At 36.1% G+C, this 25,529-nt stretch overlaps 2 protein-coding genes across 4 annotated transcripts in view; both read right to left on the bottom strand.

Moving 5' to 3' along the window:
• The window catches only part of LOC131673252 (uncharacterized), a 1,160,519-nt gene that overhangs the window by 961,613 nt on the left and 173,377 nt on the right, over nucleotides 1–25,529 (bottom strand). The window lies entirely within an intron of this gene.
• Nucleotides 13,887–14,333, bottom strand: LOC131673363 (uncharacterized). The gene has a single exon (XM_058951292.1). The coding sequence runs from the start codon at nucleotides 14,331–14,333 to the stop codon at nucleotides 13,887–13,889; it is 447 nt and encodes a 148-aa protein (XP_058807275.1).

The raw sequence follows: 25,529 nt of genomic DNA on the forward strand, positions 1-25,529 counted from the left end.
TGCTTACACAATGAAAAACTATATGCAAATGACTATATGCAAAAAATTTCCAAATGACCGTACTGACTTGAATCTTTGTATACGAACTTATATTAGATGACTAAACTAGATACTCTTACAGTGTAAAATACGTTACGATAACACCACTTTCTTCCAAGTCACGGACTTATTGAACGATTATCAAAAACTACTCATCAAAAACTATCAGGATAGAGCTGTAGTTCCCAGATACAAATCTGTCCTGAAACATACATTAAAAAATCTCATAATTATCGTTAGATCTCTAGAGCTTTTCCTGTTTGCTGTATGATATAGATCACACTTCATCTATGCAACTATATAGAGCTATAAAATTGTCATGGAGAAAATATGTATGATAGCAATCTTTTCACAAGACCGCAGTAGAGGTATCTACATTTTCTTGTGAAATTTAATATGAACTTCCAGCAAGTCAAAGGAGAGAAAAATATTTAGATTGATACCTTATCACGCACTTGCATGGTTAGCATAGCCTCCGAGTTTTTGAAACGTGACATCGCAGCAGCTTTACGAATTGACAAGGAGTTGCAGGACTGGCTCGAGAAAGGTCTCCTCATATTTTAGCATTTTGAAGATGACAGTAGCAGCCTCATTTGTAACATCTACAACGGGGTGATGAGGCCTCAACTACTGTACTCGCTGCGTCGCAGAGCCTTCGACGTGCTATACTCCCAAGCACACCCATGTCCATATGTAAGAACTTGTCTCCTAGTAGCGAAGTTTACTTGATTCCAAGTGGAGGATGACACACCCAGGGTTCATTTCTAAGGACGGCAGGCACAACCGTACCGGAGTACAAAGGTGAGTTTTTGGAAAAAGTTTTATCGCCCTCATCAATAAAAATCAAAATCAGTAATCTAGCAAGAAATGAATAATTTGGAAAACGACATTGCGAAACCAACATTTGTACGAAGATTTCCAGCCGGATCAATTAATTGTTTTTCCAATATTACTGCATCTAATGATATTAATATCTCTATATGAATAGATTAATGTATATTAATATATTAATGATATTAATAACAACAGCGAGTCAATAAATAATATTAGTATTATTAATACTTGTATTAATAAGCTTACTGATCAACAGTCTTCATAATAATTCACGGAGCACAATATTGTTAAAAATCGTTGTACTAAAGATGCATCCGTTGAAAAATACAATATACTAATATACTTAAAGGAGATTTCACGACAAGAAAATTGGATGGTTTGATTTTTAGTTTTGTGTACGCCAATGGCTTAAATTAGGATTTTATAAATGAAAAACAAAGAATTATTCTTACATTTCTCACGTTCTAACAAATATTATACCAAAACATATTCCTTTATCAGTCTTATTAATAAAATATACATCACATGAACATATTACTATTGATAGAGTTGCGCAATCGTATTTAGGTGTCGTATTACGAAGGCAAGTATTGCTCACTACCTTCTTCGGTTACGTACGACGCGGTGACTGACTTCGAAATCTCCAATTATGCAAAGACAGAGAATAAAGTACAAGGAAATGAATTAGTCAAGGAGACCGAAATTATTTGCTGTTAGTAGGTCAAATACTGTTCTTTATTTTCTTTTTCTTCTTTTTTTCTCTTCTTTCTAAGCTATAAGATATATTGGTTTTTCATCTCCATTTTGTCTATTATTTTAATTTAATAAGTCGGTATATTTTTGTACCGATTGAGAAATGTTTGAATAAGCAAGAAGCCTAATGAAACGTAGGAGAAATCATTCAGCAACAGAAATCTTACGCAATATCAAGTCGTATAAGCCCATCATTGGAGAAACTTATGAAAGAACACCTACATGAATTAGCTTTTAGGAGAAGTAAAAAATTACAAAAATCAAGAACAACAAAAAAGACTAAAATAACAGTTAACCCATTATCTGAGTAAGAAATCATACGTAGGATTCAATACATACCTGATCAAATATACACTCATTTATCTCAACCAGTCATTCGATTTAAAAAAAAAACGAGAGATATTTAGATTTTGGAGGAATTTTCAGCGAGTAGAGTCTAATATTGAGAACGTCGAGAAGTATATTCGCTGATGCGGTAAATAATACACAAAATTAAGATATTACAAGTAAAATAGCTACTCTAATTAAGTTGAAAGACAATACGAACAGAGCAAACACAAGTAATTCAGATAATTTTGTAGCTACTGTAAAATCAAATGAGTCAAACCACGTACTATATCAAAAGAAATAATAAAAATACTTTCTTTCTCTTTCCCTCTTTCAAAATAATAAAAAAAGACCGGTACAGAAGAATTTTAACATAACAGTTCCAATCGTAATAAATCTTATAAACATGGCGCACGTACACCTATTAAAACTATAATTATAAGACGTTGTACATTATGCCCCAGAGATGGATGGCGAAAACATGTCAGTTAAGGAATACATAAAGAAACTAAGACAGGTAAGAAGTTTAATAGCAGACGTTGTTGAGGGCATGTTGACTATTCTAATGTTATACTAACTTATAGATTAATTATATTTCTTTGTACCCAAAGAAATATTTATTTATCGCAACTATAAACACTATCGATAACAACAATAGAACAAAATAGATCGGTAGCAACAGGTAACAAAAATAAATCATATACTATAACGAGTGAAAACTAACCTCATTATATACCTCTCTCGCTCTTTTGCTATATAAATATATTTATTATGATTATTATATTCTTGTATATTCTTACGTTCCTTACTGTGTAATAAAAACTAGTTCCGTGCTGCAGAGGAACACAGGTAAGTTAAAAAGAAAAAGACAGCGGTAGATTTAGGAGTAACCAACGGAACATCAGTAGACAAGCGAGAAGAAAGAAAGAAAAAAAGAACCTTTCTTTTCATAGTTCATTAGCTAAGTCGGATCGATATTGATAAAAACTGTCTCGATTTTTTATATAGCGAGTGTCGCAGATAAGTGTGTGCAAATCATACATCGAATAGACAGACTAGCAATTTATAGAGGAAAAGGAAATAATCATCGTGATAGTCGCATCCTAGCTGTTGATCAGTTAATTATTTTCAACTATCGTTATACTAATACTGTACAACTATTTAACGATCTCTCGGCCAATAGAGATATTATTCTTGCGCGAAAACAACAGTGAATCGAGTTATTTGTAAGTAAGTACTTTCTTAGTTATATCCCTCTCTCTGTCTTTCTCTTGTGATAGGGCTGATATCGATGTTCGCTAGCCCTGTGCACAGCACTCTCCTCGCACGGATGTAGCGGCCGAACATGGCTATGATTGACATAGCATTCACGCGCTCGTGTCGTTGCAGAGTCTGGAGAGGGGAGAGCGCGGCCGGCGGAGAAGACGGCGCAAGAGAGAGCGAGAGCGAGAAGAGCCTGAGAGAGAGTGAGAGAGGAAAAAGAATAAGCGAGAACTCGGAAAGCGCGGTTCGCGCCGCGAGAAGATGGCAGAGCGGAACGAAGAAGTATTAACGGGCAGTTGAGGAGTGACTACTGACTAATCAGGTCACGGCCTAGAATATAGAATGACGGTGCACCGGCCGAAAGTGAGCAAGCCATGAATCAGTGAATGGAGTCTCCTGTGTGGTAAATCTCCGGCTGCTTTGAGCAGCCTTAACCGCTAGCATCATTCGACGATCCAGAGGTAGATCCCGGCCGCCAGCAGCCAACAAGCCCCGCCGGTGATCCAGCGAACCCTACTGCCTGCGGGACTGCGATTCCGCAGACGCCGACTCCCCACCAGCGAGCCGCGGGAGAGGCTACCCGGTGGGTCCGATTTTAGTATTTGTTTTGCGGACTCTCTCTCTCTCACACCAGCTCTCTCCCGGTGCAACGCCACGAACTGATTCGTCGCGTATAATAGTTGAGCGAACCCGCTCCTAAATAGTATTGACTCATCGCGTACATACATTGAGCGAATACGCTCCTAACCGTCGCCTACTGTCGCGTTTTTATGATTTCAGCGTGCGCGCTCACCATCTTGATTTGTAAGAAACCATGCATATACTATTTCGATAGTGTAAATAAAGGGATCGCCTTTTATAATTCTTTCGATTTCCTCTCTTCACCTTCTCCGTTATCGCGGTAGATTCGCGCCTATGGGAGTCAGCGCCGGATTCCTTCACCGAAATAGAACCCTTTAATAACTCGTAGGGGGCACAACAGTGGCGCATTTAGCTGTGTTTGTAAGAATATTCTCTCCCTCTTTGCACGGTTTTCTTGCTTTGTATCACTCTCATTTACCGCTTACCATGCTTAAAACACTTCTATTATTTTTGTAATCATTTGACCATTAATTAAGAAATACTATTTAAAATGACGTCAAGCTTGTTCGCACTTGATCCTATTCGTTTTTTTTTTTTGGCGAATCTCCGATCACAATTGCTTTCGTTATTTCTTTCGCGAATTTCAGCGGCGATGTATGTGTACAACGCTCTTTGCGGAATCAGTAAATCGAATTTCGTTAAACATCTAAGCGGAGTAAACAGACTGAGGCCGGATTTAAGTACAAGTCCCAGTGTAGCTCATAATGTGACGTCATCAAATTCTCTTACTTTAGCATCGATTTTATATGACGATTAGTTCGCAAGAGTTGACGCTTTCAAGCAAAAGCTATGTGATCATAATTTTTCTTTTAAATGTAAACTACATGTAATAAATAAATTTAAATGTAGGAAATTGTGGTCCACAAAAAGAAATTTCAATTTTGAATATTTTTTCGATCGAAATAATGAACTTTATAAGTTTTACAAAGTTTCGTCATCCTATTAATTAATTTTTCTAAAATTCTAAAGTGAATTTTTCTCCATATTTCTTATAAAATGCTCCACAAATATGAAGTAGAAGAAGGGTGATATTTTCTTACTGACTAATTAAGTTCTTTCCAAAATAATTATATTAGATTCAGACCAGGACTTAGCAGTGGCCACTCCATTATACTGAATTTCTTTTGCTTTTGAAGGGTCGTTAAATAATTTTTACGCAGTGCTTAGGATTCTTATTGCGTTGAAAAATGAATGGAATTCCCATCACGCTAAATACAATCTAATAACTTATCAATTTTTTGTACATAAACTTTTTTTTTGGTACCACAGATCTCAAATTTAGACATATCACTCCATAATACTATTTTCTCATTCATCCATCGTTCAATGCTGGTATCCTTTAGCCTATCTCAATCTCTTTTTCATATTTACATTTCTTAATAGAGGTGCCTTAATAGTTGCTCCTCCATAAAGTCCATTTTCTTTGAGTCTTCTGCAAATTGTAATTATTGTTATTTCAGACACCTTATAAGACACCATTTTAGACACTCATATTTCAATTTCATAGACTTATCCTCTGAATGTAATCTTCTTAAGCACTTACTTTCCTTTTCTATTTTCTACAATTGTTTTCTTTACTGTCAGTTTCCATTAATTTTTTTACATTCAAATGAACAGTCCGCCTATTAATATTTATTATTTTTGTAATTCCCTTGATGTGTATTTTATGCAGATCAAAAATATGATTGCGAACAGCTAATGATAAATTCTTTAACTTAGCCATATTTTCAATTACAATTTACATAGACTTATTTGCAACATCGATGAACAAACTGCTGACTGAAAAGAAGAATTTCAGACAATTAAATTTTATCACGGAACAATTTTGGAAATACAAATGTTGTATGCATATTCTAGGAAATAATTATGTTTAGAAATACGCCTTGATCCATAGAAGTTTAACAATTCATTTATCTATTACAATAAATAACAAGAAACTTTTGATTTACAAATATATTTTGTCAAATACGTTGAAATTAAAAAGTATTAAAAAAAAAATATTTCTATTTAGATTATAAAGCTGAAAAACTTCTTTTTATAAAACTCATTCTAATGTTATTTTTATATACCTTGTGTAAAAAGAAACATTTTTTTTCTACAAAAGTGTTTTTGTAGGATGTGTAGATTATAAGCTTTAGAGCTACTGAAGAACAATACATTTTTTTCATAAAAATACTTAATATATATTATTGTAGTATGGAATATTGCAACGGTAGTCGATTCAATTAATCGATCCGTTCGCGATTCTGTTACTCGCGCGTTAGTTCGAATAATTAAGAGAGGAGGGGGCGCGCGAGCATTTGAAATAGGCAGTTACGTCTCAGCTGTTTTCATGACAATACCGCTAAATCGTTATTGCACTGTGTTTCGCCGTTTTACAAAGTTTTGCTGGAACAATTTTACGTGCGGCAGTGCAATAGCAAAAGCAGGAAGCAGTAGCAGATTAGCAGCAGCAAATTGTAGCTGATAAGAGAGCGAGGCAGCGCAGCTGATTAATTGGAGGAGCATCGGCAGTTGATTTTCCTCATCAACAATTACGGCTGATCACCATAATTGCACCGCAGGATAGGTGCACCTCCCTTTATTATTGCGTGACAAAATACGCTCGGAAGTGTTTTGTCAACCGCGATATCGAATATTTTTGTATTCGCGCCGAGCGTTAGTTTCGCGGTAATTTTCGAATTTTCTCTCTCTCTCTCTCTCTCTCACCGAATTATAATAATTGATTGTATATCCTATTCGCGTGCGTTAGTCTTTCGGTCCATAAAAGACTGTAGTTTTTATTAATTAAAGTTAGTTAATTTTATTCGCCGCTTACGTTTTTTCATTTCCTATTAGCTTAAACGATTTATAAAGGCTTAAGTCTTAATCCGATTTCATCTAGGGGATTTAGCGGATTAGGCATAAAGCCACTCACACCTAAGATACATCGAGTGTCACAAGTCAAGTGACTTAAGGTGAGTTCAACTCAGTTGGAAAGAAGACACTTAAACGAAATCATCTGACGTAAAGGCAGATACACGTACAACTATACGTGTTTAACGGATGGCGGTTAGATCTACATCGTGAGAGTTTGCTTAAATAAATTTCCCATTTTGTTAGATAGCCTCCCCCGTTACAATATACTAATATAATATTATAGTAAGGAAAATTTTGGGTTACCACTTTTAATTCCGGTAAGTTCATTTAAGATTCGATATACGAAACTAAAATAGGAATCGATTATATGTACTTCAACTTCGAATCGATCAATCGATACGTTCGCGATTCGGTAGCACTCGCGATGCTAGAGCGAACGTCTAAGAGAGAGAGAGAGGGAGCGCGCGAGAGTTCACTTTTCAGTTAAGTCTTAGCTGTTGTTCGGGAAAGCGCCAAAATTTTCTTAATTGTGCTTTCGCTGTTTGCCGATCTAGAAAATTTATTGGTTTTGTACGTGCGTGAGTGGCAGCGAGGAGAGGCAGAATAAAATTAGCAGTAATCACAGCAGCAGCAAGTAAAACAGCAGCATTGTGCAGCATTAGCCGATTTTGTAGCGAGGAGGATCCGCGCAGCCTTTCCAGGGGAAGAATTCATTTGCCAACAGCAATTACGGCTGACGTTCGTAATTCGCCGCATTACGTTATTTCGTTCCCTTTAGTTTGACGGATCCGTCACTGATTATTTTTTCAAACCGATTTTATCTAGTGAATAGCTGGAGTAAGTATTAGGTCACTCACACCTAAGATAAATCAAGTGTCATAAGTTAGGTGACTTAAGGTGAGTTCAAATCTATTGGAAAAGGAGACATCGAAACGAAAGTATCAAACGTAAAGGCGAATACAGGTATACTCATACGTGATGAACATACCGGCGGTTAGCTCTGCATCGTGAGAGTTTGTTCTTTAAGAAACACAATTTGCACTAGCTAATCCACCCCGTTACAGAAAACAAAGAAAAATGAATATCTTGCCTTTCGTTTTTTATATCTGAAAAATTAATTTTTTTATTTCTTTTCATCAAAATTACCTTATTTCCAAGCTTTTTCTAATGAGCTTCCTAAATCCATTGAGTTCTTTGAGGTGCAACCATTTTTCACCGACAGGCAAAACTTTGAACATCTTATTAGGTTATTATTTTATGAAGTTTAGATAGGAAAAAGCATGTGCAGGGTAGTATATATATGTGATTACAAAATGCGCCGAAAATGTGAAAAAACTAGATAGGAATCCTTCGTATGGAGAAACAAAGCCACCACAAATTGAAACAGATATAACATTTGTCAAGATGAAGTTTTGCACTACCGATACAGGAAGATCATCTTACATTGTGCGAAGAACCAGGATGTAAAGGGCGAAACCGCGAACAAGCGAAAATTTATATTGCCGAACATAAAACCAAATAAAAATATAGTTGCCAGCTGTCCGATCAATCGGAACATACATTCCCCGTCACAAGCTTCTGCCTACCTTAGGAAAAAAATCTGGAAAACACGCAAGTTTTATATCTTGGCGAATAATTATCACAGCTTAAAAACTCCTACATGAATGTCTTCCGTGTGTCCAAAGCTTTAAAAAATAACTATTGCGCACTAAAAAAACTAGAAAATATGTTTTATTAACAATAAAATGATAATAAAATATCAAAATGTTTAACCCTCATCAAACTTTGTATAATTTTTGAACCGATAATATAATCGCGACTTAAAAATGTCAACGAAATTTAAAAGCTCATGCTTTTGTTTTGAAAATGCGTAATCAAGCAAGTTTATACATCAATTTTTACTCGGTTTACAAGTATATTAGTAAAAAATTGATTGTTTTTTTTTGAAGTTCAAATATTTGAAAAATTCATAAAGATACAAAAAAGTTATAAAAAGAACATAAATATCATTTTAAATGAAAAATATAAATTTCATGTAAAATAAGTTCGAATAAAAATTTTTTTTTCAAGTTAAAGAAAATCAAAATTTATAATTCTGTTGAAAAAATATTTTAATTGTATTAAATAATCATAATAATCATAATATAAATAAAATTATTATAAATAAATTTTTTTTATATTAAATTGGTTATAACTTTGAAAGGCTATGCAGATCTTAAAAATCGAAAGATAAAAGTTGTATATTTCTGTTATCTTTAAAATGATCCATCAACAGGATCCATCTTAATTGATCCGATAAAACAGCTATCTAACCAATAGAAAAGACTACAAGTAACTACTCTATGCACGAGTCTATTATATTAAACGACAATGATACTGAGAAACTATACTCTACTCTCATAGAGATAACAACGTATGACGAAATAATGTTCTTATATGAGGATTTATTGAGGGAGGAAACATAATAGCTTAGACCTGTGATAACAACACGGATACGGAAAGATAAGCCCATCCAATTTACCAGTTTAATATAGAGCTATTCATTGGAAACGTCAGCATAGCTCTCGGAGTCGAGTCTAAAAAAGCAGATGAAAATTACATTGTTCGGTGTTTCATATAACGCTCAAAAACAATATCAAAGCTAAAGCCGAAGAGAAATATAATAAAGCAGCCAACCAGATCAACTGTCTCAGGCTTGATATAGAAGACATGTCAGAAATCATTGGAGAAATAGAGGACTGTCCAATGCGTAGAGAAGAAAAAATTCTACATTATGGATTGATACACCTACTAACAGAAGCAAAAAGGAGTTAATTGAAATTATCAGAAACTATATATGTGTCAATAACTTTGTGATAATAACTCATCACAAACCATGACTGTCGTTCCAATCAGCAGATGCAGATAATAATATCAAGGTACAAAAATGAAGGGTGAAACTAACGGACATATTAAATAAACCAGGATAAATAATTTTACACTATTACTAGAGACCAAAAGACAAAGAGAGCAAAAAACTCAATCCCACCGAGATACTCAGCCATGATACCAAGATAATAAGATTAAACGAACAATAAGTAAAATCAAAAATAATGAAAAAAAAGATCTAGGGGAGAAAAACCAATAATTGTAAATTGACAAGCACTGTTTCTAAATATTTGATAAATTATCCTAATTTTTCAATAGATTTAGAAGACTGAATGAATCCCGCATTTTATTAACTACACAGGTTTACAAAATAAAAAATTATGGAATGGAATTACGCTAATTCTGATAGTCTATCCTATTGAATATTTAAAAATTTTATTTATTGGAAAAATTTTGCAAATATTTTAAAAGAGGATGATGGACTCTTTCTAGAAATCATTCGGTCGAGAGGGAAATGCTGTCGTTTTTACTTTGGAAAATTTTAATATGAGTGCAAGAGTTTTTAGAATTTTGTTCGCGAACACGAAAGCGTCTTTACTAAAGAGTGTTTACTAAAAGAATTAGGATAAAAAATTAAAGGATAGCTAGTTAAAAGATTTGAGGTGTGGACAGTGATTCAAATTGGACATCGCATATTTGACCCTCCAAATAAACGCACTTTCGCGAGTATTGTCATTCTACTATCTGTTAACGATGGGATGTATTGTCTTCTCTATAATTGGAACTCTATGGACTGCTTTGCCTTGTATTGCTACGATCAATAATAATTAAGAACCATTGATCCCGGTCTTTTATACCTATATCTGAAAAACGAAAGCGCTCTCTCTTTTTTTTTATAATTTTGGAGGTAGAGGATAAAAATAGCCAATGAAGTGTCTCCACGAGGGTTATTTGCGCAAATCGGTATAATGTGTGATATCAGTACATAATTAGCTACTAACAGGTACCAGTCGAGTAAATAGCAAACAAGTATTATTAATAATCATGATGATAGCACAGGTTTACAAAATAAAAAAAGTTGATGCCTATTTGACCAGACCATATAACTTTTATGTATTTCGATGCGCTGAACACGAATCCGAGGTCCGTTGATCTCCATCACGTCAGGTTCAAGGTCTTTCGAAGGTCAAATGTATTTAATACAACGGAATTTAAAATTTGACTACGGATTCGGAAAGAGCGGGAAATTTTACGTTCAAATAGATATTGTTGGTCTTTTCCAACATGACCTTTAAAGGACATCTAGAGCTCAAACAAATAATAAATAGACCTTATTTGCTTTTTATCCATATGAACTAGTTTTTGAGACGTCCGATGGGCTTCTATTGGATACTGTCATGTATCTTTGTATTCCGAATACAAACCTGGAATCCACTTGACCTCATCCAGTTAGGATCAAGGTCATTTCAAGGTTAATTCGTTAATTTTGCACAAAAAAATAAATATAACCCTAGTCTTTGAACCCTGGTTGCTTTAACACTAGAGCCCTGCAACTCTCTATGACCTTCGACCTCCGCATCCTAATTTCCTAAAACCCCAGAAACTTGACCATAAAACGCCTTGAACCAATCCCTCATACCCTCAATTCCATAACCACCGAGCACTTAATCCTAAGACCCGATTCCCATACTCCAATGTTCTTAACTCCCCAGCACTTAACTCTGAGACATCTTACACCAAATCCCTAATACTACATTTTCCTTAATAACCGAGTCCTATAAACTATAAGCGTGCACCAGCGGCTCCGTCCGACGGTCCTTTTCAGGATAGTTGGATATCCGGTGCAGCAGCGGCTCCGTCCGAAATTCCTATTCAGGATAGTTGGATATCCGGTGCAGCAGCGGTTCCGTCCAACGGTCCTTTTCAGGATAGTTGGATATCCGGTGCAGCAGTGGTTCCGTCCAACGGTCCTTTTCAGGATAGTTGGATATCCGGTGCAGCAGTGGCTCCGTCCGACGGTCCTTTTCAGGATAGTTGAATATCCGGTGCAGCAGTGGTTCCGTCCAACGGTCCTTTTCAGGATAGTTAGATATCCGGTGCAGCAGTGGTTCCGTCCAACGGTCCTTTTCAGGATAGTTGGATATCCGGTACAGCAGCGGCTCCGTCCGACGGTCCTTTTCAGGATAGTTGGATATCCGGTGCAGCAGCGATTACTCCAGTTTTTGTTTAGTTATTTTGTACAAATACAGCAGGACTTGATTTATGATCTGCAAAAATGGATGAGTGCTCAAAAAGTTTCTGTGTTCTTTGCGGCAAATACAATGTTCATAGAAACTTAATTTCTTTCTCTAAGAAACTTCGCATGATCTACGACGAGTGTTTTAAAACCACTGATGTGGATCTAAACCAACCCTGGATTCCAAAACTCATCTGTCGAGTTTGCGATTCACGTTTAAGACGTTGGAAAAGTGGAGAGCGACAAATGATATTTTCATCGCCTATGATTTGGCGCGCACCTCGAGATCATGATAATGATTGCTATTTTTGTATAAACACCAAATTTGGATTTAATTCAAGAAACATTCGATCTGTGCCTTACACAACTACTTTGTCTGTCACAATGCCAGTCTTAGTTAGTAAGCGATATCAGTCATGATGAAGATGAAGCAATGGAAATCGATATAAGTGATGAAAACATTACAGAATCTTTGGGAAACACGAACCAAGAAAATGACAAAGAAGATAAAGAAGAAGATGACGCAGAACATGATGAAATGAATGACCGAGAATGTTACGAAAAAGATGACGAAGAAACTGATTGTGATGTTAGTACAACGGGTAATGAGATAACCCCTTCAAAGTTCAATCAGAGTGAACTCAACGATTTGGTAAGAGATTTAGGGCTATCTAAAGCGCAATCGGAACTATTGGCATCACGGCTGAAAGAAAAAGGTTGTTTACACAAAAAAACAAAAGTAACATACTACAGAAACAGAGATGAGCTTTTTCGAAAATATTTTGTTTAAGGTGGTTCTTTGGTATATTGTAGTGATATAGACGGGTTGTTTAGAACATTTGGAGTTGAACATAATCCTAAAGAATGGCGGTTATTTATTGATTCTTCTAAGAGAAGCCTTAAAGCTGTATTACTAAACAATGGAAATAAACTAGCTTCTGTTCCATTGGCTCACTCTACGACAATGGATGAAAATTACGTGAATATGGAATATTTACTTAATGAAATTAATTACGAGTTGTATAAATGGAAAATCTGCACGGATTTAAAAGTTGAAACAATCATTTTGGGACAACAATCTGATTTTACGAAATACCCATGTTTTCTATGTGAATGGGATAGCAGAGCTCGTGAAAAGCATTATGATGTAAAGGAGTAGCCAGCAAGGGATAGTTTTGTTGTAGGGAACAAAAATCTCAAATGCAATAAATTGGTTGATCCTGATAAAATAATACTGCCTCCTCTTCATATAAAATTAGGCTTGATTAAACAGCTGGTAAAAGCTTTAAAGAAAAGAGATAGTAAAGCTTTTCAATATCTCTTCTTGAAATTCCCAAAGTTATCCGAAGCAAAACTCAAAGAGGGAATTTTTGATGGACCTCAAATAAGAGAACTCATAAAAGATCTCGAATTCCCGAATAGAATGTCAGAAGATGAACGAAAAGCTTGGCAGAGCTTTATTGACGTTTGTACGAAATTTTTAGGTAACAACAGAGATCAAAATTATAAAGAAATAGTCAACGACTTGGTCGTAAACTACAAAGCTGTTCAATGTCTCATGAGTCTGAAGCTCCACTTTTTAGATTCTCATTTGGACAAATTTCCAGAAAATCTAGGAGATTATAGTGAAGAGCAAGGTGAAAGATTTCATCAAGACATTAAAGAGATGGAAAGGCGCTATCAAGGATTTTGGGATGTCAGATTACTGCTGGAACCTTAAGAGGGATACTTCAGTTAAGCACAAGAGAAAAGCGCTGAAAAGAACATTCGATGAAAGATGTAGACCTAGCAAGAAAGCACGTTTACATTGAAGAGTGGTGGCTTAACAGAGTAAGAGACATAAACCTCGATGTTAAGAAGTACCCTCCATGAGATTATCATAAAAAATGATTGTTTCACCATGACATTGAAATACTTAATATAAATTTCAGAGATTTCCTGATTTTCATACCTTTAACTGACTTTAGAAAGTTAGAAGATCTTAAATTTCGATTGGATTTCAATTCGATTTCGAGAATATCAAGGTCGGGGCGTGTAGAATTTGCTATGCCATGTTTGGGATTTTTTATGCGCTGGTAAAAAGCAAGCGAATCCTCTTATCTAGAACTCTGTTCTCTACTTTACTATTCGGAGAATCCCGGTAGCATTTGAAGTACCCATAGCACGTAAGCATCTGCGTAAGGTAGAAGTTCATTTCTCCGAAGCTCCTCTCCATCCACGCCTTAATGTCAGGAATTGAGCTTCTCGTCCATACTCCTTTACCATCTCTCGACCACCGTTCTCGCCATACCTCTATTATTCTATCACTCTTCTCCTTGGCTACTTCTACTTTATTTTCGTTTAACCTTCTGTCATAGATCCTCTTGCGCTCCCTAGCAAGAAAATCTACGGGGATTACACCATCGACAACCAGAATAGCTTCCCTCGAGACCGTCCAGTATGCGCTAGATGTCCTCAAGGCCCCTCGCCTCTGTACGCTCAAAAGCCTTTCGCGATATAGATCGAAGTTCATCGCATCAGGGGCTCATGAAATTAGGATGTGAAGGTCGGGGTTGTAGAGTTGCAGGTTACCGGACTCGGGGCTGAGAAAATTAAGATACGGAGATCGGAGGTTGAGAGTCCAGGGTTATAGTTACGCAGAGTTGCAGGGCTCTAGTGTTAAAGCAACCAGGGTTCAAAGACTAGGGTTATATTTGTTTTTTTGTGCAAAATTAACGAATTAACCTTGAAATGACCTTGATCCTAACTGGATGAGGTCAAGTGGATTCCAGGTTTGTATTCGGAATACAAAGATACATGACAGTATACAATAGAAGCCCATCGGATGTCTCAAAAACTAGTTCATATGGATAAAAAGCAAATAAGGTCTATTTATTATTTGTTTGAGCTCTAGATGTCCTTTAAAGGTCATGTTGGAAAAGACCAACAATATGTATTTGAACGTAAAATTTCCCGCTCTTTCCGAATCCGTAGTCAAATTTTAAATTCCGTTGTATTAAATACATTTGACCTTCGAAAGACCTTGAACCTGACGTGATGGAGATCAACGGACCTCGGATTCGTATTCAGCGCATCGAAATACATAAAAGTTATATGGTCTGGTCAAATAGGCATCAACTTTTTTTATTTTGTAAACCTGTGCTATCATCATGATTATTAATAATACTTGTTTGCTATTTACTCGACTGGTACCTGTTAGTAGCTAATTATGTACTGATATCACACATTATACCGATTTGCGCAAATAACCCTCGTGGAGACACTTCATTGGCTATTTTTATCCTCTACCTCCAAAATTATAAAAAAAAAGAGAGAGCGCTTTCGTTTTTCAGATATAGGTATAAAAGACCGGGATCAATGGTTCTTAATTATTATTGATCGTAGCAATACAAGGCAAAGCAGTCCATAGAGTTCCAATTATAGAGAAGACAATACATCCCATCGTTAACAGATAGTAGAATGACAATACTCGCGAAAGTGCGTTTATTTGGAGGGTCAAATATGCGATGTCCAATTTGAATCACTGTCCACACCTCAAATCTTTTAACTAGCTATCCTTTAATTTTTTATCCTAATTCTTTTAGTAAACACTCTTTAGTAAAGACGCTTTCGTGTTCGCGAACAAAATTCTAAAAACTCTTGCACTCATATTAAAATTTTCCAAAGTAAAAACGACAGCATTTCCCTCTCGACCGAATGATTTCTAGAAAGAGTCCATCATCCTCTTTTAAAATATTTGCAAAATTTTTCCAATAAATAAAATTTTTAAATATTCAATAGGATAGACTATCAGAATTAGCGTAATTCCATTGTAGTACCAGCGTCTAAATAGATTTACCCTACATAAACTATTTTGTGCTTATCCACCCAAATTTTCATTTAATGAATTATAAAAAATTTCAAAACAGATTTCATCGTTTAATAAATATTTGTCAAATCTCATAAGAAACATGCAAGACGCTGTATGTATAGTGTAAGAAAATCTCTTATGTCAAAAGAAAAGTTAAGAAAATATTACGATAGAAAATTGGAATATTTAAAAAAAGTAAACTAGTCTGAAATTCAAAATATAAACGATCCAAATGAGTTAATAACTTAATCAATTGAGATACTAAAGAGGAATGTTATATCTAGACGAGGAAATGTTATGGCTAGACGCAATAATGTTTAAAATACTGTCGCGTTGGTAAAAGTTGGATCTTAGTCAGAAGGTAAGCAGAGATTGGTTAAAGGGATAACGTTTTTATTATATCTGGTGTGTTTAGGTAGATAACTAAGTTTCTTACCTTATTAGGATCGGGCTTTAGAGGAGATTTTATGAATGAGTCTCAAGTGCTTATACTTGATTTAGATTTATTATTTGAAAGAACAATTTTAGAGTACAATTCAGGTTCTGAATAACCGGGTAGCTAAACATAGAAATAATACAATAGTACTATACTATAGAATTACTAAACTACTACTGCCTATTCGCGGATCCTGATCCAGCCTTTTTTATACTATAGGCTGACGTCCCCCTTCCCTGCTTTTTTGCCAAATTAAGATGTGATGGGTAATACTATGGAGAATGTGCTTAGCCTAATCTATTTCGCTAGCTAGATTTACAAATCTTCCCGGGAAAGTTGACAATTAGTATGATAGGAAGTTATATTACCGATACCTGATTAGTTACCATAGTCCGTCATGTGCGTTCTCTTAGTATCGACGTGACAGGTTATATAGAAAGCAGAAGATGAAAGTAAAAGATCTAAGCAACAGATCATGCAACTAAGAAAAAATTGGATAACTAAATCTTTTTTACCTATATTTTAATTTCATTTCGGTTTTATGAGCTCAACCTAAAAATAATAATTATTACTTATTTTGCTTGCTATAGTTCGCAAGATTCAAAAATGAGATTTATTCCAAAAATTAAAGGCGTTTCATCCTGTGCTGTTGGATTAGATTCATCAGTAAGGATCCAACTTCATTCTTTAGACGTATAGCCACTACATTTTGGCAGCTAAATTTACAAAAGGTCCATGCCCATTTCTAGAAAAAAAGAAATTAACCCTCTACCGCCAATTTTTTCGACCAAATGCCGCGATCTCAAAAATTAAATTGCGATGTTCGTTTTAGTTACAACTATATTTCAATTTCATTTCAGTTTTATGCGCTACACCTAAAACTAATAATAAATAATTATTACGTTTTAAAGCTTTTCTACTTTCATGTAGATAGAAGGAAAAGTTATGTGAAATAGAGAAATGATGATGATAATAAGATAAAGAAATATAATTACACGAATTGTATTACATTACATAACAATGAAATAAATAAAGCCAAAGATGAATGTGATGTTCGTATCACTTATAAATAATAATAATTCGAACTCTCGTGTCTAGCTAATGAGTAAGAATTTGTTTCTAATAATAATTTTACTCTATTTGTCAATAAAATAAATAAATAAATCAAACGTACTCTAATAATAATAAATAAGTCAAATATAAAGAAGTATAATGTTTCAGGGAAAGTCAGACAATGCCCTAGTTTCTTATGGTGCGAGATGTTCTATAAGTCGAGCTCGAATTATAAGGAAGGAACAGTCTTGCTCAGTTAATCACAATGAGAGAAAGAACTTAGTAGGTATTAACCAAGTTTATTCAGACTCATATGCTCACCTTGCAAGGCTAGAAGTGAATGCTAGCCTGTGCAAAGGTGGGCGTATTTATACATAGATTTTCCCGCTTATTTTTGCACGAGAGATGTCATCGAACATTCGAGAGACATTCGTGAATTTTGAGAAATGAGTTTTCTTAATTTACAAGTAAATAACCATTAATATTAAGCTTTTAACACATGTAAACTTTACAAAATTTGTTATTCGTTGATTTTATACAATATACAATTATCGCAAATAGTGTCATCAAAAGTTATTAACTAATAAAGTTAATTAACGTAATATTACAATATTTACAATAGAAAATTATTCAATTTTTTTATATAACTTTATAGTTGATTAAATTTGGAAGTATTTTCTAAAAATAAATATTTAAATTAATTAATAGAATTTGAATTATAACTAATTTTTCATATTTGTAACGGTTTTTCCTAATCTTATAATGCAATTATTAGATTAATTATCTAAGATTCTGTTATGTCTAGGCGAGGAGATGTTACAGCCAGACGTAATAATATATTCAAGTAATGTCGCGTTGGTAAAGGTTGGATCTTAGTTAGGAGTTAAGCAGAGGTTGGTTAAAGGGATAGCGCCTTTATTATACGTAGGGCGTTTTAAGCAGATAAAATAGTTTCTTACCTTATTAGGATTGGATTTCAGAAGAGGTTTTTTACGAACAGTCTCAGGTGTTTGCGCTTCATTTAAGGTTTATTGTTTAAAGTTAATTATAGTACTTAACAGAGTATAATCCCGGTTCTAAGTAGCCAGATAGTTAGACTTAAAAAATAACTTTGCGAAACTACCAAAATGCTGAATCGTCAACTGTGTACTGCGTACTGTATACTATATACTGCTTGTGCGAATTCCAATCCAGCCTTTGTATACCGTAGGCTGAGATGCCCCTTCCTGTGTTTTCGCTAATTTAATATGTGGTGAGTAATATTCGTGGAAATATTATGGAGACGTGCTTAGACTAATCTATCCCGCTAGATAGATTTACAAACCTTCCCGGGAGGGTTGGTACAATAGAAAACTAAATTATCGATACCCGGTTTGTTACCATAACTTATAATTTGTCACGTACTTTTTCTTTCGTATCGACGTGACATGCCCACCCCTCGGAGTCCTTTGCTGATAGAGCAAGGGACTAGCGTTCTCCGAACGCTACTGCAATTTTTGGTATGAGTATACTTTTTGTGTTTTTTTTGTCTTATCATTCTACATATTTGTCAAGATTGTTATATTATTTTTGTATGTGTGTGTTTTCTTTTGTTGTTTGTTTTTTGCGTTTGGTTATATATATTTTACATACATATATATATATTTGTGTTTTTTGTGTTTTGTTATATATACCTTACATATATATATATATTTATTATTATTATTTTTTTGTGTGTGTTTGTTTTTTTTTTTTTTTTTTATATTGTTGTTTTTTTGTAACTATCATTATTATTTATTATTATTCTAAGAATAGGAAGGACTGGGGATAGAATTACAGCAACTCCAAACGATGAACCTGCAAGCTCCTCTGGAACCTACATAAAAACTCCTTGCCAATGCATTTGGCACAGGGGGCATTACTGAGCATAAAATGCTCCGGGCGGACACATTCGGCCTCCATGGCTAGTTGTTGATCCTTCGAAGCGGCTGCGATACGTGCTCGGCAGAAGAAGCATCCCTGCCAATGTGCGGTATCTTGCCCGCACACACGGCATGGATTAAAAGGGGCTCGTCCGAATCCCTCTCCTCCATAGGTTTCCTCGAAGAGGAACCTCAAGTGCAGGTGTCCGTGATGAGCCTCCTGGAAAATATACTGGGTCAGCTCGTGGTAGTTCCAGCCTCCATCATCGTCTAATAGCGGCAGTTCGGGATGCTGCATGCTCGTCTGGGCCTTCCGGTTCTCCCATCTTGCATATAGTCGTCCCATTGTTGCTGCCGACGTCCGACTGTTGCATATCTGTTCCGTCGTCCAGGATCGATTAGCCCTCTTGCATGGCGGGCCGAGTGTGGCAGTTGCCGTGAGTTTCATCGTGCTAATTTTATGGAGTGTCTGATACGACAGGGGGGTATATTAGCGTTTTTATACCTTTTTTATTTTAGAGAGTGGGAAGAGTTGGAGGAGTGTCTGTCGTTTCGGATTTTTGGAGTGGGACCACTTGCACGGCCACGGGTGGGGAGTGAGGAGTGTCGTAGTTGATTGGTAGCCTAAAATATTTTCCGTCAAGTAATGTCTGTGCAGATTTGCAGATCATTCTTTTTTGAGGAGTTAGGGGTGGATTAATTTCTTGCATTGGTATATTTTCGAAGTCGCGGTCTTTGTTACTGCACACTCTATATGCGCAAAGTATGCAACTTACTGCGATTACGGATACGACAACGATTACAATGGTTACACCTAAAGTTACATATACGTGCAATAATTTTGCTCGGTCCGAGTGCTCGTATCTGTTCCGATTACTATTTGTGTTTGGGCTTTTCATTACTATTTTGTCTGTAGTTATCAAAGAGATTTTCGGAATTACAAAATTTTCCGCCTTTAGTTTTTTCTTAGCCCCTAAATAAATATGATGGCTTGTTCTAAGTTCGCACGGCTGGGGAATCTGTATTAATCCGGTACCATTCAAAGGAAAGGGTTGTACTACGCCGTTACAATTAATATCAAAGGAAGTATTGAGATTCACTGCGTATAGCAAAACATTATTTTGTAACGTCGGTATAAGATAATAGTCAGTTTCGGAGCTAGTTTCAAGCTGGCAAAATACAAGATTTGACTCTTCCGGTGATGTTAACAGGTTAAACTCGCAGGAATTATTGTTTGGCTTGCGTATAGTCGGGCGCGGGCACAGATAGAAGGAAAAAATACGTTTACACTCGTTATCAATCAAATTCCTGCTTACAAAGGCATGGGTAGCTTCTCCCTCTGTCACAGTCAGGTAATAACCTTGTGGTCTAATGAACTTAGCGATTTGGTTAGTTTTGTTAGGATACTGAAATACTGGCAGCGAATATAATTTGAAAGTCTGTGTATTGCTGCTTGCGACAAGGGGAAAAACTACTTCGACAATGATGTTCTTACGAAAGTAGACTACGTTAACTTCTGCAATTTGTTGTAGTGTTATGATATTGATTTTTGACATATGTACTGGCAACTTTGAATTAGTAATTGCCTTGATAGATTTTATCGCGTTTAGCAAAAATTGCGGATTGAAAGAAAATTGTTTGTTTTGCAGGAGTTGACGTACTTCGGTTGATATATAAGTAAACTTATGTAAAATGTCGTTAATTTCGGCTAAAATAAGACTAATGTGTGTAGAATTATATACTGGGCTCATTGCGCCAGTAATGAAATCTGCGCGAGATTTTCTAAAAAGCAAAAGATTTGTCTCTGATTGTAAATTATTTCGGTAATATAAGATAAGTCATACTCGCCCATTTGTTCGGTCAAATTACTCTCGTGCATGTACAAGACATCTTCAAGGGCCTTATCGGCATGTTCGAGTAAGAGGCTGTCCAGCGATGCTAGGGCATCCCGCCCCCCGTTGGGTGTGTCAAAAGCGTACGCGTTGAGAGAGGTGCTGACTGCTTCGTTGATGTGTTGAAGTTTTTTAGTTTCTTCGTAGGCTGTGTATATAGAATTTTTGATGAAATCGTTTATCTCGATTGTGTTGCAGGCTGTAGATATTCTTTCCAGTGTTTGGGTGAAATTGTAATGAGAGTTAAGCACTAAGTTGATGTCGAGAGCGGTGATAATATTCCATTTTTCTTGAATAAATCGTATGGTAGGTCCTTTTTCAAAAGCGATTCCAGGCTGACTATCATATTGCTTTGTAGTTGGCTGATTTTGGCATATAACGGTAGTTGGTAGACTGAAGAAAAGTACTCTGGGTAGGGGCATTTTGCTGGTGTTAGCTGGAAAAGTTGTTTTCTTTTTTTTTTTTTTTTAAATTTCTGTCTAGCGTTGACAGCGATTTTGTTAAAAAGCCCCATCCATTCCCAATTGTCTATTTGGTCAAAGATGTTTATTAGTGTGGTTGGGGAGGTGTTATAGTTTCTACGGAGCAGGAGCGGTGCTACTCGTGGGGATGAGTCGGAAGGGTAAGCGGTACTGGGTTTGCGTAGTTCGCTGAGCATTGTATTTTTATCCTGGGTTTGCGTAGTTCGCTGAGCATTGTATTTTTATCCTGGGTTTGCGTAGTTCGCCGAGCATTGTATTTTTATCCTGGATGTCGCGATGATTACTAGCGGTGTAATGTGTTTGTGTAGGTGTGTTTTGGTCAGTGTGTTTCTCAAAGATATCTCTTATCTCTGCTATATATTTCATGGCTATTTGTAAGCAGTTAGAGTAGTGTTCATGAAATTGTTTTAAAGAGCGGATGTTTTTTGTTCGGAAAGGTAAAAGGCTGTTGATGCCGGGTGTTTTAGGAATTGAGTCTATAGGTAACTCTAGGTTGGGATAGTGTAGAATGACATGATGTATGCGGTCTGTGCATTTAATGCATCGTATGGCGTATGGTGGTCTGTGAGGACCGATGATTTTGACATAGACAAGGTTTTATGATAATTGTTGTTGTATGGGTAGGGTGTAATGACAACTTGTGCAGGTAGGTGAAAAGTTACTATTTACGTAATAAGTAACCTCTGCTTCAATTAAGTTTGATTTTTTATGCAACGTGTTTTCAGTACGAGGTATTTTGTTGGGGGGGGGGATTGTTCATTAGTGTTACTTTTGTACATTTTTGTGGGATTTTACGGAAGGACATTGGTAATGGGTGAGGTCTTTTGGAGTTTAGCACCTAGTGGCTACTGTAATGTCTTGTAGTTACTTGTCAGTATCCTAAAAAAGAAAATAATGCAAACAGTTGTTTTTTGTGTAATGTTCAGTGTTGTTATTTTCTAAAAGACTCCGATATGGGGCGGATCGAATTTCTTTTGATGCGATTGATGTCTATTAGATTTTTTTCTATTTATACGGCGTGTAAGCGTGCGTCTTGTAACTTGTTGTAAAAGGTAAGAGGGCAAACGTAACGTCTGATTTCATGTTTGAGGCCCTTAATAAAAATATAAATAGCTAATTTTTCTTTCTGAGTTTCATTTTCTGTAACCTCGAATAAAAACATTTGCGCGGCCTTTCCCATGACAATGTATTTTTGTAAATATGTATTTATTCTGTGTCCGAATTCTATTGCGGTTTCGTCTTGCATTTGAGTTGATATACTTAATCTCTTTTTTTCTATTATTAAGTCTTCTAGTAGTTTTCTTTTGGCTCTGTGAACCATGTTTTCAGACATATAGCTATTGTTGACGCTTATGTTCTGTTGATTAACGGTGGAATTTCTGGTTCTGATAATACTGGATATATCTGTCTCTGTGTGTAGCTTGGTTTCTGGGTCAATTGATCGTCACGTTCGATTTTAAAGATAGTAGTTCGCTCTTCAGGCTGTATTGCCGACGGGGCTTCCTTGTTTAATTTGTCTGGGTTTGTTTCTCTTTCAGGTTTCCTAGCTAGGTAAAGTAGTAAGTTAGTCAAAGAATTCCAGAATGCGCCAAGTAGGTGTATGCTAAAGCTATAGAGGGAATGAAGGGCATAACCGTGTATAATGGTATCAAGGACAAACTTAATTGCTCTAAAGATCATAAGGATGGCCAAAACAGCGGTACTCGCTGATCCGAATGTAATGAATCGACTCCATAGCGATTCCTACGTGGAATTCGCAATACGATTCAGGGTATCTTCGTCGAGTAGTTTAGCTATGGCTATTAAGAACCGCGGTCATATAATACCTCATATAATCTCTTTCGAGATTACATGACCAAGGTATTCGATTTCCGGGCGTAGAATTTTGTATTTCTTCGGATGAAGGACCAGATTAGTTTCACGAAGGCGTTTCATCAACTCGATGATGCTCTCGCAGTGTTCGTCGAATGTTTTAGAATATACGCAAATATCATCGAAAAATGCTACTACATTTTTTAGATCTGATACTAGTACATTTATTAGTGACAGGAAAACTGGTGCGCTAGTTTTAAGTCCAAAGGGGGAGCGACAAAACTGATACAGGCCTGACTCGCATTGGAATGCCGTTTTATACCTGTGTTCCTTTTTAATACTTATCTGATGATATGATGAATACATATCAAATGATGAAAATAGTTGCGCACCGTCCATTCGTTCAAATAAGTCGACAGGTAGAGGGACTGGGAAATTATAATCTGGAATAATTTTATTTAGCGCGCGATAGTCAAATACGATGCGCGGCGGTTGTGGTTCGCCATCCTCCGTATTCTTCTTGGGCACGCAAAAGACTGGTGCACAATATGCGCTAGTTGATTTTTCAATAATACCTCTTTCTAGCAATTCCTGCATTTGTTCATTTATAAATTTACTGATCTGCGGGGGCTGCCTAAACTTTCGTAGTCTGATTGGTACTTCGGAGGTAGTATCGATCTCGTGCTCGATAATACTCGTGGCCCCGAGCTTGTCGCCCTTAACACAAAATCTGTCGCTGTAATTTTCGACGATTTCTTCAATTTTTGTTCGTTGATCTTGTTTGATATGGTCCAATTTAATCAACTGAAGTAACTGTTTGACTCTTTCGTGACGATTATTAGTTTCTGGGTTAACAAGCAGTGCTGCGCAATGCGCTCTAGGTACTTTTTCCCTAACAATCGAGCGGGCCGTTAATAATGCATTTAATGCGTTACTAACTATATTTGGCTTTTGTAAGTTACTTTGTGATTTATTAATTGGATCGAGGTACCTATTTAGTATTTCGAGCAGGTATAAGCGATCGCTATTAATTTTAGATTCTTTATTATTTAGGCAACTAATAATACTGCTAGTCAATTCTCGTATTGATGGGTAATCTGGTTCTGATTTTTCTGATTTTTTAATCATTTCTGATGCTTTGTTTAAAGCATAGAGTAAATCGGATTCGTTTTTCAGAGTTTGCATGCGCATGCCAGAAGTTACAGATACAGAGTTAATTTTTTCTGAATTCTCGGAAAGGTAGTTAACAGACAGGTTGTACAGTTTGTCGGAAACTGATTTTTTTAGTACTTCTCGGATTTTGTTTTCAGACGGCTGAGGTATATACTCTTTAGGAGTCAGTATGTCATCTTGTTTTATGGCCTCGTGACCATTTTTTTTTACACGGGTTTTGTATATAGGTGCGTTCGTCTTCTGAGTTTCGACTGCTAGGTGCAGTAGCTTTCTAGTAGAGTCGTCGACCGAATGCAAGGAGTTATTGCTAGGCTGTGCCTGTCCTTCGTTTGCGAGAGGTATTTTGCTGGGTGCCTGGTTAATTTTTTTTGTTACGGGAATAGCTCCAATGTAACAGGACTTACTTTCGGTGATTATTGGGAAAAACAAGTCATTAATTTTTAAGAGATTCTTGGCGTAATCAATATACACTCTGTATTTTTTTAATGACTCGCTTCCTATTACATCGTCTTCTAATATAGGAAAATTTTCCGGTACTAAGTGAAAATCTAGTACAAAGTTATAAAAGGTTAATGAAACTTTTCCTAATGTCGAGATACTTTCTTGCGAGATTCCCCGTAGTTCGTATCTGTCAAAGATATCTACGTGGACACCGTCTGGTTTGCTTGAAACTTTAAGTAGTGAGACTGCTGCCCCGGTGTCTACGAGGAAGCTAAATTTTTGTTTAGTTGTTTTTATTTCAAGTTGAATTGTAGGTGACTGACTGTTAAAATATAAAAGGATGCTTTTTTGTGCGTGCGACGTTTGAGGCGCTGTATTTACAGGGGCTCCTGGGCAGCGCCGAGTGTCTGGGAACCCTTGTCTTTTTCCGCCTGTTGTAATTTTTGATTTCTGAGTTTTCGTTTTTCGCAATCACTCTTCCAGTGTCCAGTTTCTTTACAGTAGTTGCAAATCGAGGAATTAATTTGTTGTAATTTTTCTTGCGAATTTAAATTGACTGGGGCGCTTGTTTTTACTTGATTTTGGGCGGCCTAAAGTGGCTGATGGCTGGAGCGGGGATTAGTGTTATTGTTAGCTGCCGCGCGAGGCTCCGCCCACGGCTGCTGTTT

This window comes from Phymastichus coffea, unplaced genomic scaffold, assembly GCF_024137745.1.
Source record: "Phymastichus coffea isolate CEN01 unplaced genomic scaffold, Cenicafe_Pcof_1.1 PCOF00013, whole genome shotgun sequence".
In the NCBI taxonomy this organism is placed as follows: Eukaryota; Metazoa; Arthropoda; class Insecta; order Hymenoptera; family Eulophidae; genus Phymastichus; species Phymastichus coffea.

What these genes read in the sequence shown, in the direction of transcription:
- LOC131673363 (XM_058951292.1), bottom strand. Translation starts at nt 14,333, where the DNA reads ATGAACTTCGATCTATATCGCGAAAGGCTTTTGAGCGTACAGAGGCGA.